This window comes from Hyperolius riggenbachi, chromosome 12, assembly GCF_040937935.1.
Source record: "Hyperolius riggenbachi isolate aHypRig1 chromosome 12, aHypRig1.pri, whole genome shotgun sequence".
NCBI lineage: Eukaryota > Metazoa > Chordata > Amphibia > Anura > Hyperoliidae > Hyperolius > Hyperolius riggenbachi.
In genome coordinates, this window is record NC_090657.1 from 157,361,750 (window position 1) to 157,378,700 (window position 16,951).

General features: G+C 47.4%; 1 protein-coding gene and 1 long non-coding RNA gene across 6 annotated transcripts in view; one reads left to right on the top strand and one right to left on the bottom strand.

Annotated features, from left to right (window-relative positions):
- Positions 1–262, bottom strand: part of LOC137542444 (uncharacterized) — a 268,779-nt gene extending 268,517 nt beyond the window's left edge. Inside the window, exon 1 of one of the 2 annotated variants that reach the window (XR_011025431.1) lies at positions 38–262. This is a non-coding gene — a long non-coding RNA (uncharacterized lncRNA). The remainder of the gene's footprint in view (positions 1–37) is intronic. The other variant, XR_011025430.1, reaches the window with a different exon arrangement.
- On the top strand, positions 246–16,685 carry TTPAL (alpha tocopherol transfer protein like). 4 transcript variants are annotated; one of them, XM_068264352.1, is made up of 5 exons: positions 246–459; positions 13,114–13,563; positions 14,147–14,340; positions 14,899–15,009; positions 16,352–16,685. In XM_068264352.1, the coding sequence occupies exons 2-5, from the start codon at positions 13,128–13,130 to the stop codon at positions 16,625–16,627; spliced, it is 1,017 nt and encodes a 338-aa protein (XP_068120453.1). In that variant the 5' UTR covers positions 246–459; positions 13,114–13,127; the 3' UTR covers positions 16,628–16,685. The 4 variants fall into 4 exon arrangements, with proteins under 4 accessions (XP_068120453.1, XP_068120452.1, XP_068120454.1 ...); XM_068264351.1 differs by having other exon boundaries at positions 247–421; XM_068264353.1 differs by lacking the exon at positions 246–459 and adding an exon at positions 477–532.
- The last annotated feature ends 266 nt before the right edge of the window (positions 16,686–16,951 follow it).

Sequence of the window (16,951 nt, forward strand, 5' to 3'; positions counted from 1 at the left end):
GTAATAATAATTAATAATGGTTGAAGCTGATTATTACCATTGTTGCTACTGACAACACTCTTCCTGTGTGAGCGGAGCCCCGCCCCCGGCACGGCGAGTCGTCATCTGCTGCCTTGGCAACGTTCGGGATCAGTGATGAATCGCGTGATTGGCGGTCCCTCTGGTGGCGATAAGAGGCACGTGCAGTGTGCTGAAGCTGAGCGCGCACACGTAGTGACGTACACTGGCTGCGCGTCCCCGCTGATATCTTCGGCATCCTGTGCTCGCTCTCCAGGTGGCCGCTCGGTGACGCGCACTCACGTGACCCGGAGTAGCCAGTCGGAGGAGGGCGCAGGTGAGGAGCGAGGACAGTCTGCGAACCGCTGGAGGGGTGACCCGCCTGATGCTGCAGCACTGCGCTCCGCCCCCCCCCGCCCTGCAGGTAATGGTACCATCCAGAGCGTCGCCACCGCTGTGCAGGTGATACCATTGAGGAGGGAAGGGGGGGATAATACATATCTGTGCTTGTTCCCCTATAGAGGAGGTGTGACATGTATGTACATATATATATTTGTGTGTGTGTGTGTGGCTGCTCCCCTATAGAGTTGTGACATGTATGTACATATATGTGTGTGTGGCTGCTCCCCCCTATAGAGGAGGGGTGACATGTATGTACATATATGTGTGTGTGGCTGCTCCCCCCTATAGAGGAGGGGTGACATGTATGTACATATATGTGTGTGTGGCTGCTCCCCTATAGAGGAGGTGAGACATGTATGTACATATGTGTGTGTGTGGCTGCTCCCCTATAGAGGAGGTGTGACATGTATGTGTGTGTGTGGCTGCTCCCCTATAGAGGAGGTGTGACATGTGTGTGTGTGTGTGTGTGTGTGTGTGTGTGTCTGCTCCCCTATAGAGGAGGTGTGACATGTATGTACATATATGTGTGTATGGCGGCACCCTATGTGTGACATGTATGTACATGTATGTATGTGTGTGTGTGTGTGGCTGCTCCCCTATAGAGGAGGGGTTTCATGTATGCACATATATGTGTGTGTGGCTGCTCCCCTATAGAGGTGTGACATGTATGTACATATATGTGTGTGGCTGCTCCCCTATAGAGGAGGGGTGACATGTATGTACGTGTGTGTGTGTCTGCTCCCCCTATAGAGGAGGGGTGACTTGTATGTACATATGTGTGTGGCTGCTCCCCTATAGAGGGGTGACATGTATGTTCATATATGTGTATGTGGCTGCTCCCCTATAGCGTTGTGACGTGTGTGTGTATGTATATATATATATATATATATATATGTGTGTGTATATACATGTATGTTCATATGTGTGTGTGGCTGCTCCCCCTATAGAGGAGGGGTGACATGTATGTACATATATATGTGTGTGTGGCTGCTCCCCATATAGAGGAGGAGTGACATTTACGTACATACAGTGGGATGCGAATGTTTGGGCAACCTTGAATGATTTTCCTGTATAAATTGTTGGTTGTTACGATAAAAAAGTCAGATAAATATATCATATAGGAGACACACACAGTAATGTTTGAGAAGTGAAATGAATTTTATTGGATTTACAGAAAGTGTGAAATAATGGTTTAAACAAAATTAGGCAGGTGCATAAATTTGGCACCACAAAAAAGAAATGAAATCAATATTTAGTAGATCCTCCCTTTGCAGAAATTGCAGCCTCTAAATGCTTCCTGTAGGTTCCAATGAGAGTCTGGATTCTGGTCGAAGGTATTTTGGACCATTCTTCTTTACAAAACCTCTCTAGTTCATTCAGGTTGATGGCTTTCGAGCATGGACAGCTCTCTTTAAAGGGAACCTTAACTGTGGTGGGGAAAAAAATTCACTTACCTGGGAGTTTTCCCGCGTCTTGCGTCATGCGGACGTGCTTTACGGGTCTTTACGACAGGGAATGCGGAAGAAGAGGACGCTTTGCCCGAGGACGACTGGCAGTCGGCCGAAAGCGAAACTTAGCCGCGGAGGGAGACCGGAGGGCACCGAAGGACCGGCGCAGGCACAGGACGGCTGCAGGAGGCTTGGGAAAGCCCCCAGGTAAGTGAATTTTTTTTCCCCCACAGTTAAGGTTCCCTTTAACTCACACCACAGATTTTCAATTACATTCAGGTCTGGGGACTGAGATGGCCATTCCAGAACGTTGTACTTGTTCCTCTGCATGAATACCTTAGTCGATTTTGAGCAGTAATTAGGGTTGTTGTCTTGTTGAAAGATCTAGCCCCAACGCAGCTTCAGCTTCGTCACGGATTCCTGGACATTGATCTCCAGAATCTGCTGATACTGAGTGGAATCCATGCATCCCTCAACTTTGACAAGATTCCCAGTCCCTGCACTGGCTACACAGCCCCACAGCATGATGGAACCACCACCATCTTTAATTGTAGGTAGCAGGTGTTTTTCTTGGAATGCTGTGTTATTTTTCATCCATGCACAACACCCTTTGTTATACCCAAATAACTACATTTTAGTTTCATCAGTCCACAGCACCTAGTTCCAAAATGAAGCTAGCTTGTCCAAATGTGCGTTAGCATACATCAAGCCGCTCTGTTTGTGCTCTGGGTGGAGAAAAGGCTTCCTCTGCATCACTCTCCCATACAGCATCTCCTTGTGTAATGGCCCGTACTCACGGGCTGCAGAAGTGGCCTGTCGCCAGCACACGTGAGCGTGCTAGCGACAGGCCGGCGACAGCTTCTCTCCAGGTCCCTCCGCGTACACACGCGGAAGAGGGACCAGCGGCGAGACGGAAGCTGTCGCCGACGTTCCTTCTCCCCCCGCCGGAAGCTCTATTTACCTCTATGGAGGTTGCTGTCACTAGTCCGCGTACTCACGCGGACTAGCGACAGTTGCGGCGGAGGTGCGGCGGCGACTGTTGCCATGCGATTGAAACTTTCAATCGCATGGCGACAAGAGCGGCGGGCGACAGTTCGGGGTGCGCGCGCGTGCGACGGCCCATACTCACGGGCGACCTGTCGCCGCAACACGCGCGCGCCGCGTGTTGAGGCGACAAAAGTCCCTCGTGAGTATGGGCCATTAAGTGAGCCGAATGGTTAAACAATGCACAGTGACCCGATCTGCAGCAAGATGATGTTGAAGGTCTTTGGTGCTGGTCTGTGGATTGACGCTGACTGTTCTCACCATTTGTCGCTTCTGTTTATATGAGATTTTTCTTGGTCTGCCACTTCGAGCCTTAACTCGAACTGAGCCTGTGGTCTTCCATTTCCTCAATATGTTCCTAATTGTGGTTTTCATACAGTAGGATGCTGAAATCTCTGTGACAGCTTTCTGTATCCTTCCCCTAAACCATAATGGTGAACAATCTTTGTCTTCAGGTCATTTGAGAGTTCTTTTGAGACCCCGATGTTGCTACTCTTCAGAGGAAATTAAAAGATTAGGGAAACTTACAATTGACCCCCTTAAAGAGAACCTGTACTGAGTAAAAATATTTAAAATAAACACACGAGGTAACTTCAAATGAACATTACATAGTTACCTTGCCATCAGGTCCTCTCAGAAGCTCACCATTTTCTTCTGATAATAATTCCTTCCAGTTCTGACAATATTTTGTCAGATCTGAAACATATCAGTTGCTATCAATAAAATATCAGTTGCTGTCAGTTATAGCTGAGAGGAAAACTGATGTACCAGGTAATGTCTATGTTTCCCTATGGCTCAAGTGGGCGATGTTACAGTTTAACTGTGTGCTGACCAGGAAGCTGTTATGGGGTACTGGCCATTTTCAAAATGGAGGACGGAAAATTCCCTTGATCACAGTGAACAAACAGGACGCGGGACAGGAGAAAGACGCTGAGGAGTAGACTACATGGAAGGTAAGTATGACTTGTGTATGCTTATTTTGACTTAATTTTCAGTTCAGGTTTTCTTTAAATACTCTTTCTCATAATTGGATTCACCTGTGTATGTAGGTCAGTGGTCACTGAGCTTACCAAGCCAATTTTAGTTCCAATAATTAGTTCTAAAGGTTTTGGAATCAATAAAATAACAGTGCCCAAATGTATGCATCTGCCTAATTTTACTTAAATTATTGCACACTTTCTGTAAATCCAATAAACTTAATTTCACTTCTCAAATATCACTGTGTGTGTCTCTTATATGATATATTTAACTGACATTTTTTTATCGTAACAACCAACGATTTATACAGGAAAATCATGACAATTAACAAGGTTGCCCAAACTTTTGTGTATGTGTGTGTGTGTGTAGCTGCTCCGCCTATACAGGAGGGGTGACGTGTGTGTGTGTGTGTGTGTGTGTGTGTGTGTGTGTGTGTGTGTGTGTGTGTGTGTGTGTGTGTGTGTGTGTGTGTGTGTGTGTGTGTGTGTGTGTGTCAGGGCTGTGGAGTCGGAGTCGCGGAGTCGGAGCAATTTTGGGTGCCTGGAGTCGGAGTCGGGAAAAAATGCACCGACTCCTGAGTTTGTAACTGTAATTAAAATAGAAAATATGATAAAATGTTCTATTTCTCAGATAATAGTCATTAAAAATAATGTATATATACAGTATATATACAGTAATAGCTGTGCTCAGTTCACAAAAATGAAATAAACCAATCAAAATTAGTTACTTGTGCTGCCTTAATAAAGCAGTCCCCGTATTTTTAAAGTCAGATATACATATCTGATTGTGACTGTACAGTATATATGATGTGTACACAGGAATCTCTTATATATACTAAATAACGTCTATATATACTAAATAACGTCTAGGGGCAGCACGGTGGCGTAGTGGTTAGCTCTCTCGCCTTGCAGCGCTGGGTCCCTGGTTCGAATCCCAGCCAGGGCACTATCTGCAAAGAGTTTGTATGTTCTCTCCGTGTCTGCGTGGGTTTCCTCCGGGCACTCCGGTTTCCTCCCACATTCCAAAAACATACGGATAAGTTAATTGGCTCCCCCTAAAAAATTGGCCCTAGACTACAGTACTTACACTACATAATATAGACATATGGCAATGGTAGGGATTAGATTGTGAGCTCCTTTGAGGGACAGTTAGTGACAAGATATATATATATACACTGTACAGCGCTGCGTAATATGTCGGTGCTATATAAATACTAAATAATAATAATAATAATATGCTGTAAGAATAAAGCCTGATGTGTAGCCGTGTCACTAATATAGATGGTCAATGAGATAGAAATAATTCTGCATTGATGCTGGTTTATGCAAATGTATGCACTCTCTTTGCTTATGAAATCAAATAATTTGATATGTTGTTAACATTTGGTTTGGTGACTATAAATTAAAGGGTACCTGAGACGGATGAAAAGAAGAGTGTTATACATACCTGGGGCTTCTTCCAACCCCCTTCAGGCTAACCAGTCCCTCGCTGTCCTCCACCACCTGGAACTTCTGCTGAGTCCCGGTAATTCAGCCAGTCAGAGCAGTCTGGCTACATGCCGCTTCCACAGCCAGGAGCATTCTGCACCTGCGCAATAGTGCTGCGCAGGTGTAGTACGCCCCCGGCGGCGGAGTGTGTGCATGTGCACTACACCAGACTGGCTCAAGTACCTGGACTCATAGCAGAAAATCCAGGTGGCGAAGGAGGACAGCGAGGGACTGATTAGCCTGAAGGGGGCTGGAGGAAGCCCCAGGTATGTATAAAACTTTAATTTCATCTGTCTCAGGTTAATTTGGTACACAGTAGTACTATACTCTACATATGCACTCCCCACAGAGCTGCAGTGAATCCACTGAGAATGTTGTGCACATTGAACAGAGAGGTGTTGTCTGTCACCCATAAACCATGTTCAGATTGTGCATGAAGAATGTGTAATAGAGGAAGAATCTCCTCATTTCCCTGCAGAGTACCTGCACATCATTCTTACATGTACCCACAGTTACATTGCCTAGGGCCTTATAGATGTTCTTTGTTCCGGTCTGTACCTTTTACAAGTACTCTTACCAAGGACTAGTTTTAGTCTAAAGGGAATAAATATAGTAGTCTACATATCCTTCTCACTTCAGTTGTCTTGTAAAATTCCTAAGCGTTGGCAGTTAAGAGACGAATTTCACGTTACATACTGTTAATCAACAAAATTGTAATATGCAAATTAGGAGTCGGAGTCGGTGGATTTTTGTACCGACTCCACAGCCCGTGTGTGTGTGTGTGTGTGTGTGTGTGTGTGTGTGTGTGTGTGTGTGTGTGTGTGTGTGTGTGTGTGTGTATGTATGTATGTATGTATGTATGTATGTATGTATGTATGTATGTATGTATGTATGTATGTATATGTATGTATATATATATATATATGGCTGCTCCCCCTATGGAGGAGGGGTAAGTGTGTATGTATGAATTTGTGTGTGTATGTATATGTGTGTACACGTGCACACGCGCGCGCGAAATTAACCTTGTTAATCATCATGATTTTCTTGTATAAATCGTTGGTTGTTTCAATAACCAATGTCAGTGAAATATATCATATAGGAGACACACACAGTGATGTTTGAGAAGTGAAATGGCATTTATTGGAGTTACAGAAAGTGTGCAATAATTGTTTAAACAAAATTAGGCAGGTGCATAAATTTGGCACCACAAAAAAGAAATGAAATCAATATTTAGTAGATCCTCCCTTTGCAGAAATTACAGCCTCTAAACGCTTCCTGTAGGTTCCAATGAGAGTCTGGATTCTGGTTGAAGGTATTTTGGACCATTCTTCTTTACAAAACATCTCTAGTTCATTCAGGTTGATGGCTTTCGAGCATGGACAGCTCTCTTTAACTCACACCACAGATTTTCAATTACATTCAGGTCTGGGGACTGAGATGGCCATTCCAGAACATTGTACATGTTCCTCTGCATGAATGCCTTAGTGGATTTTGAGCAGTGTGTAGAGTTGTCGTCTTGTTGAAAGATCCTGTCCCAGTGCAGCTCCAGCTTTGCCACGGATTCCTGGAATTTGTCTCCAGAATCTGCTGATACTGAGTGGAATCCATGCGTACCTCAACTTTGACAAGAAAATCATGAGGATTAACAAGGGTTTGTGTGTGGTGTGTGTCTTACTGTACTTGCTTTACTGAGATGAACGGTGTGAGGCGTGCTGCTGTACTGAGGTGATCAGTGAACAGTGTGAGGCGTGCTGTACTGAGGTGTACAGTGTGAGGCGTGCTGTACTGAGGTAATCTGTAAACAGTGTGAGGCTCGCTGTACTGAGGGGATCAGTGAACACCGTGAGGCGTGCCATACTGAAGGGTTCGGTGAACCGTGTGAGGCGTACTGTACTGAGGTGTTCAGTAAACAGTGTAAGGCTCACTGTAGTGAGGGGTTCAGTGAACATTGTGAGGTGTGCTGTAGTGAGGTGAACAGTGTGAGGCGTGCTGTACTGAGGTGATCAGTGAACAGTGTGAGGCGTGCTGTACTGAGGTGATCAGTGAACAGTGTGAGGCGTGCTGTACTAAGGTGAACAGTGTGAGGCGTGCTGTACTGAGGGGTTCAGTGTGAGGCTCACTGTATTGAGGGGTTCAGTGAACGGTGTGAGGCGTGCTGTACTGAGGGGTTCAGTGAACAGTGTGAGGCTCGCTGTACTGAGAGGTTTATTGAACAGTGCGAGTTTAACGGAGTGCAGGCCGGCTGAGATGAGGCTTTGGTCTTTGCAGGAAGTGTCTGGAAACCGGTTAGAAATAACCCTGTAGAAATCATACTTTCATCATCATCATCTCTGTGCTGTGCTGGGTGTGGTGAGCCACTCCTATTGTTCTCACTCTACAAATAAACCAGATTTACAGCATCGCAAGACAGTGGCCTCGTCTCCTGGGAAATCACGTGAAGACGTAACAGACTGCAACTGCTGCACTGTGCAGGTGTGCGCTACACAGACTGCAACTGCTGCACTGTGCAGGTGTGCGCTACACAGACTGCAACTGCTGCACTGTGCAGATGTGCGCTACAGACTGCAACTGCTGCACTGTGCAGGTGTGCGCTACACAGACTGCCCGTGCTGCACTGTACAGGTGTGCGCTACACAGACTGCACGTGCTGCACTGTACAGGTGTGCGCTACACAGACTGCACGTGCTGCACTGTGCAGGTGTCGGTATCTGCCCTGTGCAGGCTGTGGCTCTCTGGGTTGGTACCCAGTATCTGCGTTGTGCAGGCTGCAGCTCTCTGTGTTGGTTCCCGATATCTGCCCTGTGCAGGCTGTGGCTCTCTGTCAGTGCCCTTTATCCGCCCTGTGCAGGCTGTGGCTCTCTGTGTCGGTGCCCTGTGCAGGCTGTGGCTCTCTGTGTCGGTGCCCTGTGTAGGCTGTGACTCTCTGTGTTGGTGCCCAGCATCTGCCCTGTGCAGGCTGTGGCTCTCTGTGTCGTGCCCTGTGCAGGCTGTGGCTCTGTGTCGTGCCCTGTGCAGGCTGTAGCTCTGTGTCGTGCCCTGTGCAGGCTGTGGCTCTCTGTGTCATGCCCTGTGCAGGCTGTGGCTCTCAGCATGGTTGCCCTGTGCAGGCTGTGGCTCTCTGTGTCGGTGCCCTGTGCAGGCTGTGGTGTGTGACAGTGTGATGTCATGGTCCTGACAGTTTGCAGTCTGTGAACCTTGTTGCATTGTGGGAAATAACAGTTTTTTTTTTTTTTCAACTGCCAAGCAACCAATATCTCCCTCTGTGCATAGAACGCTCAGTAACAAACATTCCGTACAGATAACCTGGCAGGACTAGAGATGTCACTACCAGTGATAAATTACAGAATGTAAATCAGGGAGAGGAAAGATTTTACAATGGGCAAACAATGACTAAATCTATAAATTAATATTGTATACAATAAGTAATTGTATCCATTCTGTTATTTTCACTAGTTCCTCTTTAATTATGTCCATAAAGGGTGGGGATCCACTGGACACAGTCCAGCCTCCACCAATCAGCTGACAGGCAGATTATGTACAATGGGGAACTTTCACCTTTATACCCTCGTCCAGCTAACATACAGTGACACAGGGCATTAAACGTTTCACATGACTTCCAATATCCCGACAACTGGAAACCATGCTTATGGAGACAACCTTTCTGGTATTTATTATTATTTAATATTTATATAGTGCAGATATCTTCTGCAGCGCTGTATAGAGTACATAGTCATGTCAGTGACTGTCCTCAGAGGAGCTCACAATCTAATCTCTACCATAGTCCTAGTCTAATGTCCTACCATATTATTATTATTATTATTATTATTATATATTAATATATCAATATCTTCCGCAGCACATTACACAGTACATAGTCATGTCACTGACTGTCCTCAGAGGTGCTCACAATCTAATCCCTACCATAGTCCTATGTCTATATCGTATGTATCGTAGTCAAGGGCCAACCACTTAACGACCGCCTAACGCTGATAGGCGGCGGCTGGTCGTTAGTGGTTTTACATGGAAATGAGCGGCCTTTCCATGTCAGTTCACGGAGGGTGTCTCCGTGAACTGCCTGCGAGCTTCCGATCACGGCTCGCAGGCGAAATTTAAACACGTTTACATCATACGGCGCTGCTGCACAGCAGCGCCGTAAAGGAGATGGGCGATCCCCGGCCTCTGATTGGCCGGGGATCGTCGGCATTTGATAGCTGAAGCCTATCAGAGGCGGCGCAGGACGGATACCCGTCCTGCGCCGCTGAGGGGAAGGAGGGGAGGTATGTGAAGAGGGGGAGGGCGGAAATCGATGCGGAGGGGGGCTTTGATGAGCCCCCCCTGCTAACCACAAGTAGCCGGCGGCGATCAGACCCCCCCCCCCCCCAGCAGGACATCCCCCTAGTGGGGAAAAAAGGGGGGGGGGGGGGAGTCTGCTCGCCCGGGCTGTAACAGGATCTGTGCTGTGGGCTGGAGAGCCCACGCAGCACAGATCGGCCTAGTGCACACCAAAAACCGCTAGCAGATCCGCAAAATGCTAGCAGATTTTGAAACGCTTTTTCTTATTTTTCTGCAGCGTTTCAGCTAGCGTTTTGCGATTTTGTGTAGCGGTTTTGGTGTAGTAGATTTCATGTATTGTTACAGTAAAGCTGTTGCTGAACAGCTACTGTAACAAAAAACGCCTGGCAAACCACTCTGAAGTGCCGTTTTTCAAAGCGGTTTGCGTTTTTCCTATACTTAACATTGAGGCAGAAACGCATCCGCAATCCAAAATCTGCAGCAGCCCGGGAGTATGTGTTTCTGCAAAACGCCTCCCGCTCTGGTGTGCACCAGCCCATTGAAATACATTACCCTAGCAGATCCGCTCCCGCAAGCGGATCGCAAACTGCAGCCGAACCGCTCTGGTGTGCACTAGGCCATCCAGCAGAATTGCCTTGGTCCTGTATAACCCAGCACGGTGGTATAGTGGTTAGTGCTCTCGCCTTGCAGCGCTGGGTCCCCAGTTCCAATCCCAGCCCGAGCACTATCTGCATAAGGTTTTTATGTTCTCCACATGTCTGTGTAGGTTTCCTTTTGGGCACTACAATTTCCACACACATCCCAAAAACTGGTTAAGTTGTTATAGACCTCCTGTTCACGTGTGTCTATATACATTAATGTGCCTATATTTTTCAAGAAGGCCCTCAAAACTCACATTTTAACTCTGGCCTACCACCCCTCACTAGTGCTCTAAACCCGGAGCTGAACGCTGGCCCCTACCTTTCATGTCCCTACCTCTCCGTCTAGATTGTAAGCCTTCGGGCAGGGTCCTCCTCCTTTTGTGTCCTACCTGTTCATGCACCTCCCATTACTGTGCACCCATCCTATGGATCTGAGTTAACTCAACTTGCCTAATCTCCATGCTCCCATCCAGTGACTGACTAAGCATTACCTTGTACTCATACTGTGTTGCGTGATCTGATTTTTCTTGTATTCCTCTATTGTCGTATTGCTGTATGTCAACCCTAAATATTGTCTGTAACCTTAACTAATCTACAGCGCTGCGTAATATGTTGGCACTTTATAAATACAATACATAAATAAAAATACATATATGTATATTATAGTATGAGTGTTCATTTGTACCTGTTTATCAAGGTATATATAACAATTAGCAGAGTATTAAATATTAAATGTACCTTAAATGTATTTTTTTTATTAAAAAAAAATCACATAGTGTGCGATTCCCATATACTGCCAGCAGGTGGCGGGTGACACACACACTAAATGCGCAAAATCGTGCGGCTTTGCTTTTCGTTTGGGTACACTTTAAGGGAATGGCCACTGATCCATGGCAAGCTAATTTCTAAACGCATAACCTGTCTTTTTTGCTGGAGTGGCGTGGCTGAGCCACTTCTGACCAATCTACCCAAGCAGAACACAGGAGGTGGGTGTGGTCAGTTCTCCAAAAAATCTCCACTATAGGAAGGGTCTGTGGAGGTTGGGTGGACTGTGTATGGCAGGCTCTTGGGGGCAGCATACAAGACCCTACTTGTCTTGGACAGGGCTGTGAGTCTGTACAAAAATCACCTGACTCGACCCCTAAGGGTAACGATCGGTGTAACACAGAGAGGATCTGATTACCGGTGATCTGCAGTATCACCGAGAATACAGATATATATATACCCGACTATTGATGATCTGCAGTATCACCGATAATCAGATATATCTCTAACCTCTGGACACCTGAGTAATATGAGTGTTTGGTGCAACAGTAATACTTTGAGGAGAGCCTCCGTATAGAGGGTGCAAGGCAGTAAGAGATACTGCCCAAAGAACAGGTTCCTTCCAAGGCCTGAGGCTCCCCAAGGGGAGGAGTCAGGCTGAGAGTGGGAAGGACCAGAGTGTGAGTGACACCAATGGTGAAGTGTCACTGACAGATCTGTGAAATATCTCTAAACAGAGGAGATAGTTCTCGAGGTCGGACAAGCCAGGTTGGCAACAGACAGACAGATCAGATACAGAGGAAAGAGACTGATACGGAATCCTAAGGCAAGCAAGGTTTGGCAACGGAGTATCAGATATAGTGAAGTACCAAATCAGAGATCAGAAGAGAGGTCAGGAAAAGCAGAAGGTCATAACAAATCAACAATTGTCTAGTCTAAAGGTGTGAGCTCCTTGATCATCAACACCCTGGAACTAGTCTGAAGATATAACAGGATGGTAAAGCTAATTCCTAGTCTTGGGTGTGAGCTCCATAGTCATCAACACCCTGGAACTAGTCTGAAGAATAACACAAATGATATACAGAATTCCTAATCTGAGGTGTGAGGTCCTTGGTCATCAACACCCAGGAACTGGTCTAAAGAATAACACAGAATCTGACAAAAAGGTCTGAGTGCTTCCACGTAGTGATCGCAACAGCAGACAACCAGAGGATGACCAGCACCCAGTATATATAGCAAGGCGCTCTCCAGCGCCTCCCCCTAAGTGCTGGACCAATGGGAAGTGGTGGAATTGTCAGCTGACCGGCTTGGTCAGCTGACTCCCTTCTGGCTGTCATAAAAGCTCTGCCTCTCAGCGCGCGCGCGTCCTTCTGAACCTGTGTGGACTATCAGTCCCAGCCACACCAGACCTATGCTGCAAACCATCCACTGTGCTGAGCGCGGAACCAGCCGCACCGCTATCAGAGCATGCGGCGGTTCCTCCGCGTTCAGTCATACTGCCAGATGTAGGCCCATGCGTGCAAACCGCCGCGTCGGACGCGGAATCCGCCGCCTTGTTCTCAGGACATGCGGCGGTTCCTCCGCGTTCAATCATGCAAGCAGATGCAGGCCCATGCGCTCAACCTGCCGTGTTGGACGCGGAATCAGCCGCCTTGCTCTGAGCACCCGTGGCGGCTTTTCCGCGTTTTCTCACACTAAGTTTATGAAACCACTAACTCCAACTGACTCCAGGTACCCAAAATGGCTCAGACTCCTCGACTCCGACTCCTTAGTAAAATACTTACCAGGGCTGTGGATTTTGTATGAAAATCATCCGTCTCCTTGACTCCAACTCCGATTCCACATCCCTGGTCTTGGAGGCATCTCTGTTCTGCTACATGTAATGAGGAAGAGGGAAGGAGAGATTTTGGGTTAATAAACATTTTAGCTGCAGGGGGGCTTTGAGGAACTGTGATAGATAAGGACTGGTGTGGTTGTTATTGGGAAAAGTCATTATTTAGTGGTGGGATGTATTCTTCTGTTCTTCAACTAATTAACAAAACCTATTGTCTTCTACAGTGGTCTCCTATTCAATGGCACAAGACAATGAGACCTCAGTAGGAAGCACGTCTATATCCTCCTCTTTGGAAGCTGATTCCACACTCCAGGAGAGCTACGTGTGCACTTTGACCCCTGAACTTGTCCAGAAAGCACGGGAGGAGCTGCAGGAGAAGCCAGAATGGAGACTAAGAGACGTCCAGGCCCTCCGGGACATGATCTGGAAGGACTACCCAAACCTCAGGACACGAGTTGATGACTCTTTCCTCCTCCGCTTTCTCAGGGCTCGCAAGTTTGACTATGACCGGGCCCTGCAACTCCTGGTCAACTACTACAGCTGCCGAAAAGGGTGGCCAGAGGTCTTCACAGACCTGAGACCTTCTGCAGTGAGGCCGGTGCTGGACTCTGGTTTTATATCTGTTCTGCCTCATACAGACCGGGAAGGGAGACGCATTGTCTGTGTTCGGCCAGGTATGAACAGTACTGACTGTCTTCTGCTTACTATTGTCGGGGTGGACCTGGTGGTCCTTCAGATCAGTGTGAAAATCTGTAACCACCATCCTTGTTCATGGACCCCTAAAGTAAGAGGTAAATGGAGGCTGCCATATTTATTACCCATTAAAAAATACCAGTTGCCTGGCAGCCCTGCTGATCTCTCTGGCTGCAGTGGTGTCTGATTCACACAGCTAAAACAAGCATGCAGCTAATCCAGTCACACTTCAGTCAGAGCACCTGCTCTGCATGCTTGTTCTGGGGCTATGGCTAAAGGTATTAGTGGCAGAGGAATATTAGGGGCAGAGCACCTGATCTGCATGCTGAACAAGCATGGAGAAGATTAGGTGAGTGAAGTGTGACTGGATTAGCTGCATGCTTGTTTCAGGTGTGATTCAGACACTACTGGAGCCAAAGAGATCAGCAGGGCTGCCAGGCAACTGGTATTGTTTAACAGGAAATAAATATGGCCGCCTCCATATCCCTGTCACTTCAGGGGTGCTTTAGCGAGACTGCTAGCCATGATGGCTTTCCAGCTGTTGATTGTCTCTTTCTTGGCCAGGCCAATGGAACCCCCAGAATTATGGCTTTTCAGAGAACGTGCGAGCCCTCTACCTGACTCTGGAGAAGCTGATCGAGTCGGAGGACACGCAGGTGAACGGAATCGTCATCCTGGCCGATTATGAGGGGGTCGGTCTATCTCAGGCTTCACACATGGGACCCTTCGTAGCCAAAAGAGTGACGGGAATTCTCCAGGTAAGAGAAGGCAGAAGCTGTCTGTGCAGGTGTTTGTATATGGTAGGAGGTTGGGGTCAGAAAGGGTCGGGAGGAGGTTGGGGGTGAGGGGTTGGGAGGAGGTTGGGGGTCAGGAAGGGTTGAGAGGAGGTTGGGGTCAGGAAGGGTCGGGAGGAGGTGAGGGGTCAGAAAGGATTGGAAGGTTGGGGTGAGGAAGGGTCGTGAGGGATCAGGAAGGACTGGGAGTAGGTTGGGGGTGAGGGGTCAGGAAGGGTCAGGAGGAGGTTGGGCGGAAGGAGGTTGGGGGTGAGGAAGAGTCAGGTGGAGGTGACGGGTCAGGAAGGGTTGGAAGGGGGTTGGGGGTGAGGAAGGGTTGGGAGGAGGTGAGGGTTCAGGAAGGGGTTGGGAGGAGGTTGGGCGTGAAGAAGGGTCAGGTGAGGTGAGGGGTCAGGAAGGGTCGTGAGGAGGTTGGGGTAAGGGGTCAGGAAGGGTCGGGAGAAGGTTGGGGGTCAGGAAGGGTTGGTTGTCGGTCTTGCGATCTGTCAGTTGTCTTATCTGCTGCTCTTTCTTGCTCCATAGGATGGGTTTCCCGTCAGAATCAAAGCTGTCAATGTTATTAATGAGCCAAGGATATTCAAAGGTATTTTCGCCATACTGAGGCCATTCCTGAAGGAGAAGATCGTGAAGCGGGTGAGTGAGCTTTTGTTGTAAGGCATTCACAGCACGACCCCACTTGTGTTCACTTCAACGTATGACCACAGCTATCATTTCTGTGTTTATAACTGGTTCTACAGTCCTGGCCAGAGACTTGAGAATGGTACTAATACCGCTTTTCACAAAGTTTGCTGCTTTGGCTTTTGTGATGGCAATGTTATTCTATGAAAGTGATCAGATACAATTTCTGATTTCTTTGAACTTCTTTGCCATGAAAATGAACTGAATCCCAAAATCCTTGTTCTTCTGTTAAGCATGGCTACCTGCAATGCTGAGGACTAGAGTAAAGTCATTTTCTCTGATGAAGCCCTTTTACAAATGTTTGGGGCATCCAGCAAAATAATTGTCCGGAGAAGAAAAGCATCTTGAGACCGTTCATGTGTGGGACTGCTTCTCATCCAAGGAAGTAGCTCACTCACAATTCATGTGTGGGGCTGTACATACTGAGGGTAGCAGAGATCAGCACACACTGCAGCTAGTTTACTATCAGTACAGGCACAGAGTAACAGCTTATACTGTACATACTGGAGGTACCAGAGATCAGCACACAGTATGTACAGTATAAGCTGTTACTCTGTACCTGTACTGATAGTAAACTAGCTGCAGTGTATGCTGATCTCTGCTACCTCCAGTATGGACAGTATAGAATGTTAATCTGTGCCTGGACTGATAGTAAGCTAGCTACGGTGTGTGATGGTCTCTGTGGCCTCCGTTATGTACATTATAATTTGCTACTCTGTACTTTATCTGTACTGATAGTATACTAGCTGCAGCGTGTGCTGATCTCTGCTGCCTCCAGTATGTACAGCATAAGCTGTTACTCTGTGCCTGTACTGATTGTATACTAGCTGCAGTGTGTGCTGATCTCTGCTACCCTCAGTGTATACAGTATAAGCTGTTACTCTGTGCCTGTATGGATAGTAAACTAGCTGCAGTGTGTGCTGGTCTCTGCTGCCTTCAGTATAAGCAGTTTCTCTGTGTCTGTACTGATAGGCTACTAGCTGCAATGCGTGCTGATCTCTACTACCCCCAGGATGTACAGTATAAGCAGGTAACTCTGTGCCTGTACAGATAGTAAACTAGCTGCAGGGATCAGCACACACTGCAGCTAGTTTACCACCAGTGAGGCACAGAGTAACAGCTTGTACTGTACATACTGGGGGTATAGCAGGGATCAGGACACGCTGCAGCTAGTTTACTATCAGTAGCATGCAATAAGCTGTACATTCTGGAGGTGACATGCCAGCATATAATGTAATATCAGGATAAATCTCTGTATGTAATGAGCAGTGATAATTGTACACTCTCTCTTGTCTAGTTCTTCCTGCACGGGTCGGACCTGAGCTCGCTCCACAGGAATGTGCCGAGAGGGGTGTTGCCAGAAGAGTATGGGGGGACGGCCGGCAAGCTGGATGCCGCTCACTGGAGTCAGATCCTGCTGGCGTCAGAGAGTGACTTTGCACAAGACTTCTCTCAGGCTGCCCTGACCCGGGAGGGCTCCCTGCAAGGCCTGGTGATGAATGAGTCGGAGTCCGACTATCTGCAGTGTGAAGACTCTGCCCGGGGGGTGAAATCCCAGCTTTACTGCTACTAAATAGTATTTGTGGTGTCCTCATATGTCAGAACAAGATATATACAGGGAGCCTTGCTCACTCTGTCTCTTCCTTTATTTCCATGCTTGGTGTCTTCATCCTTCTGCACAACCTGCTCTGATAGAGGCAGAACTGCACAAACACCTCTTCCTGTCCACAATCCTCCCAGCATCCCCTGTAAATCAGCAGAAATGTGATATCAGGCTGGCAGCCAAACAGAGAATGGGGAGGGGGCAGCATGGATTGTCTGAAGGAGGGCGGCTGTAGTGGGACAGTAGTTCAGTAGAGAGCTGCTCTACAGATGATTATACAGTGAGGTTGTGGCA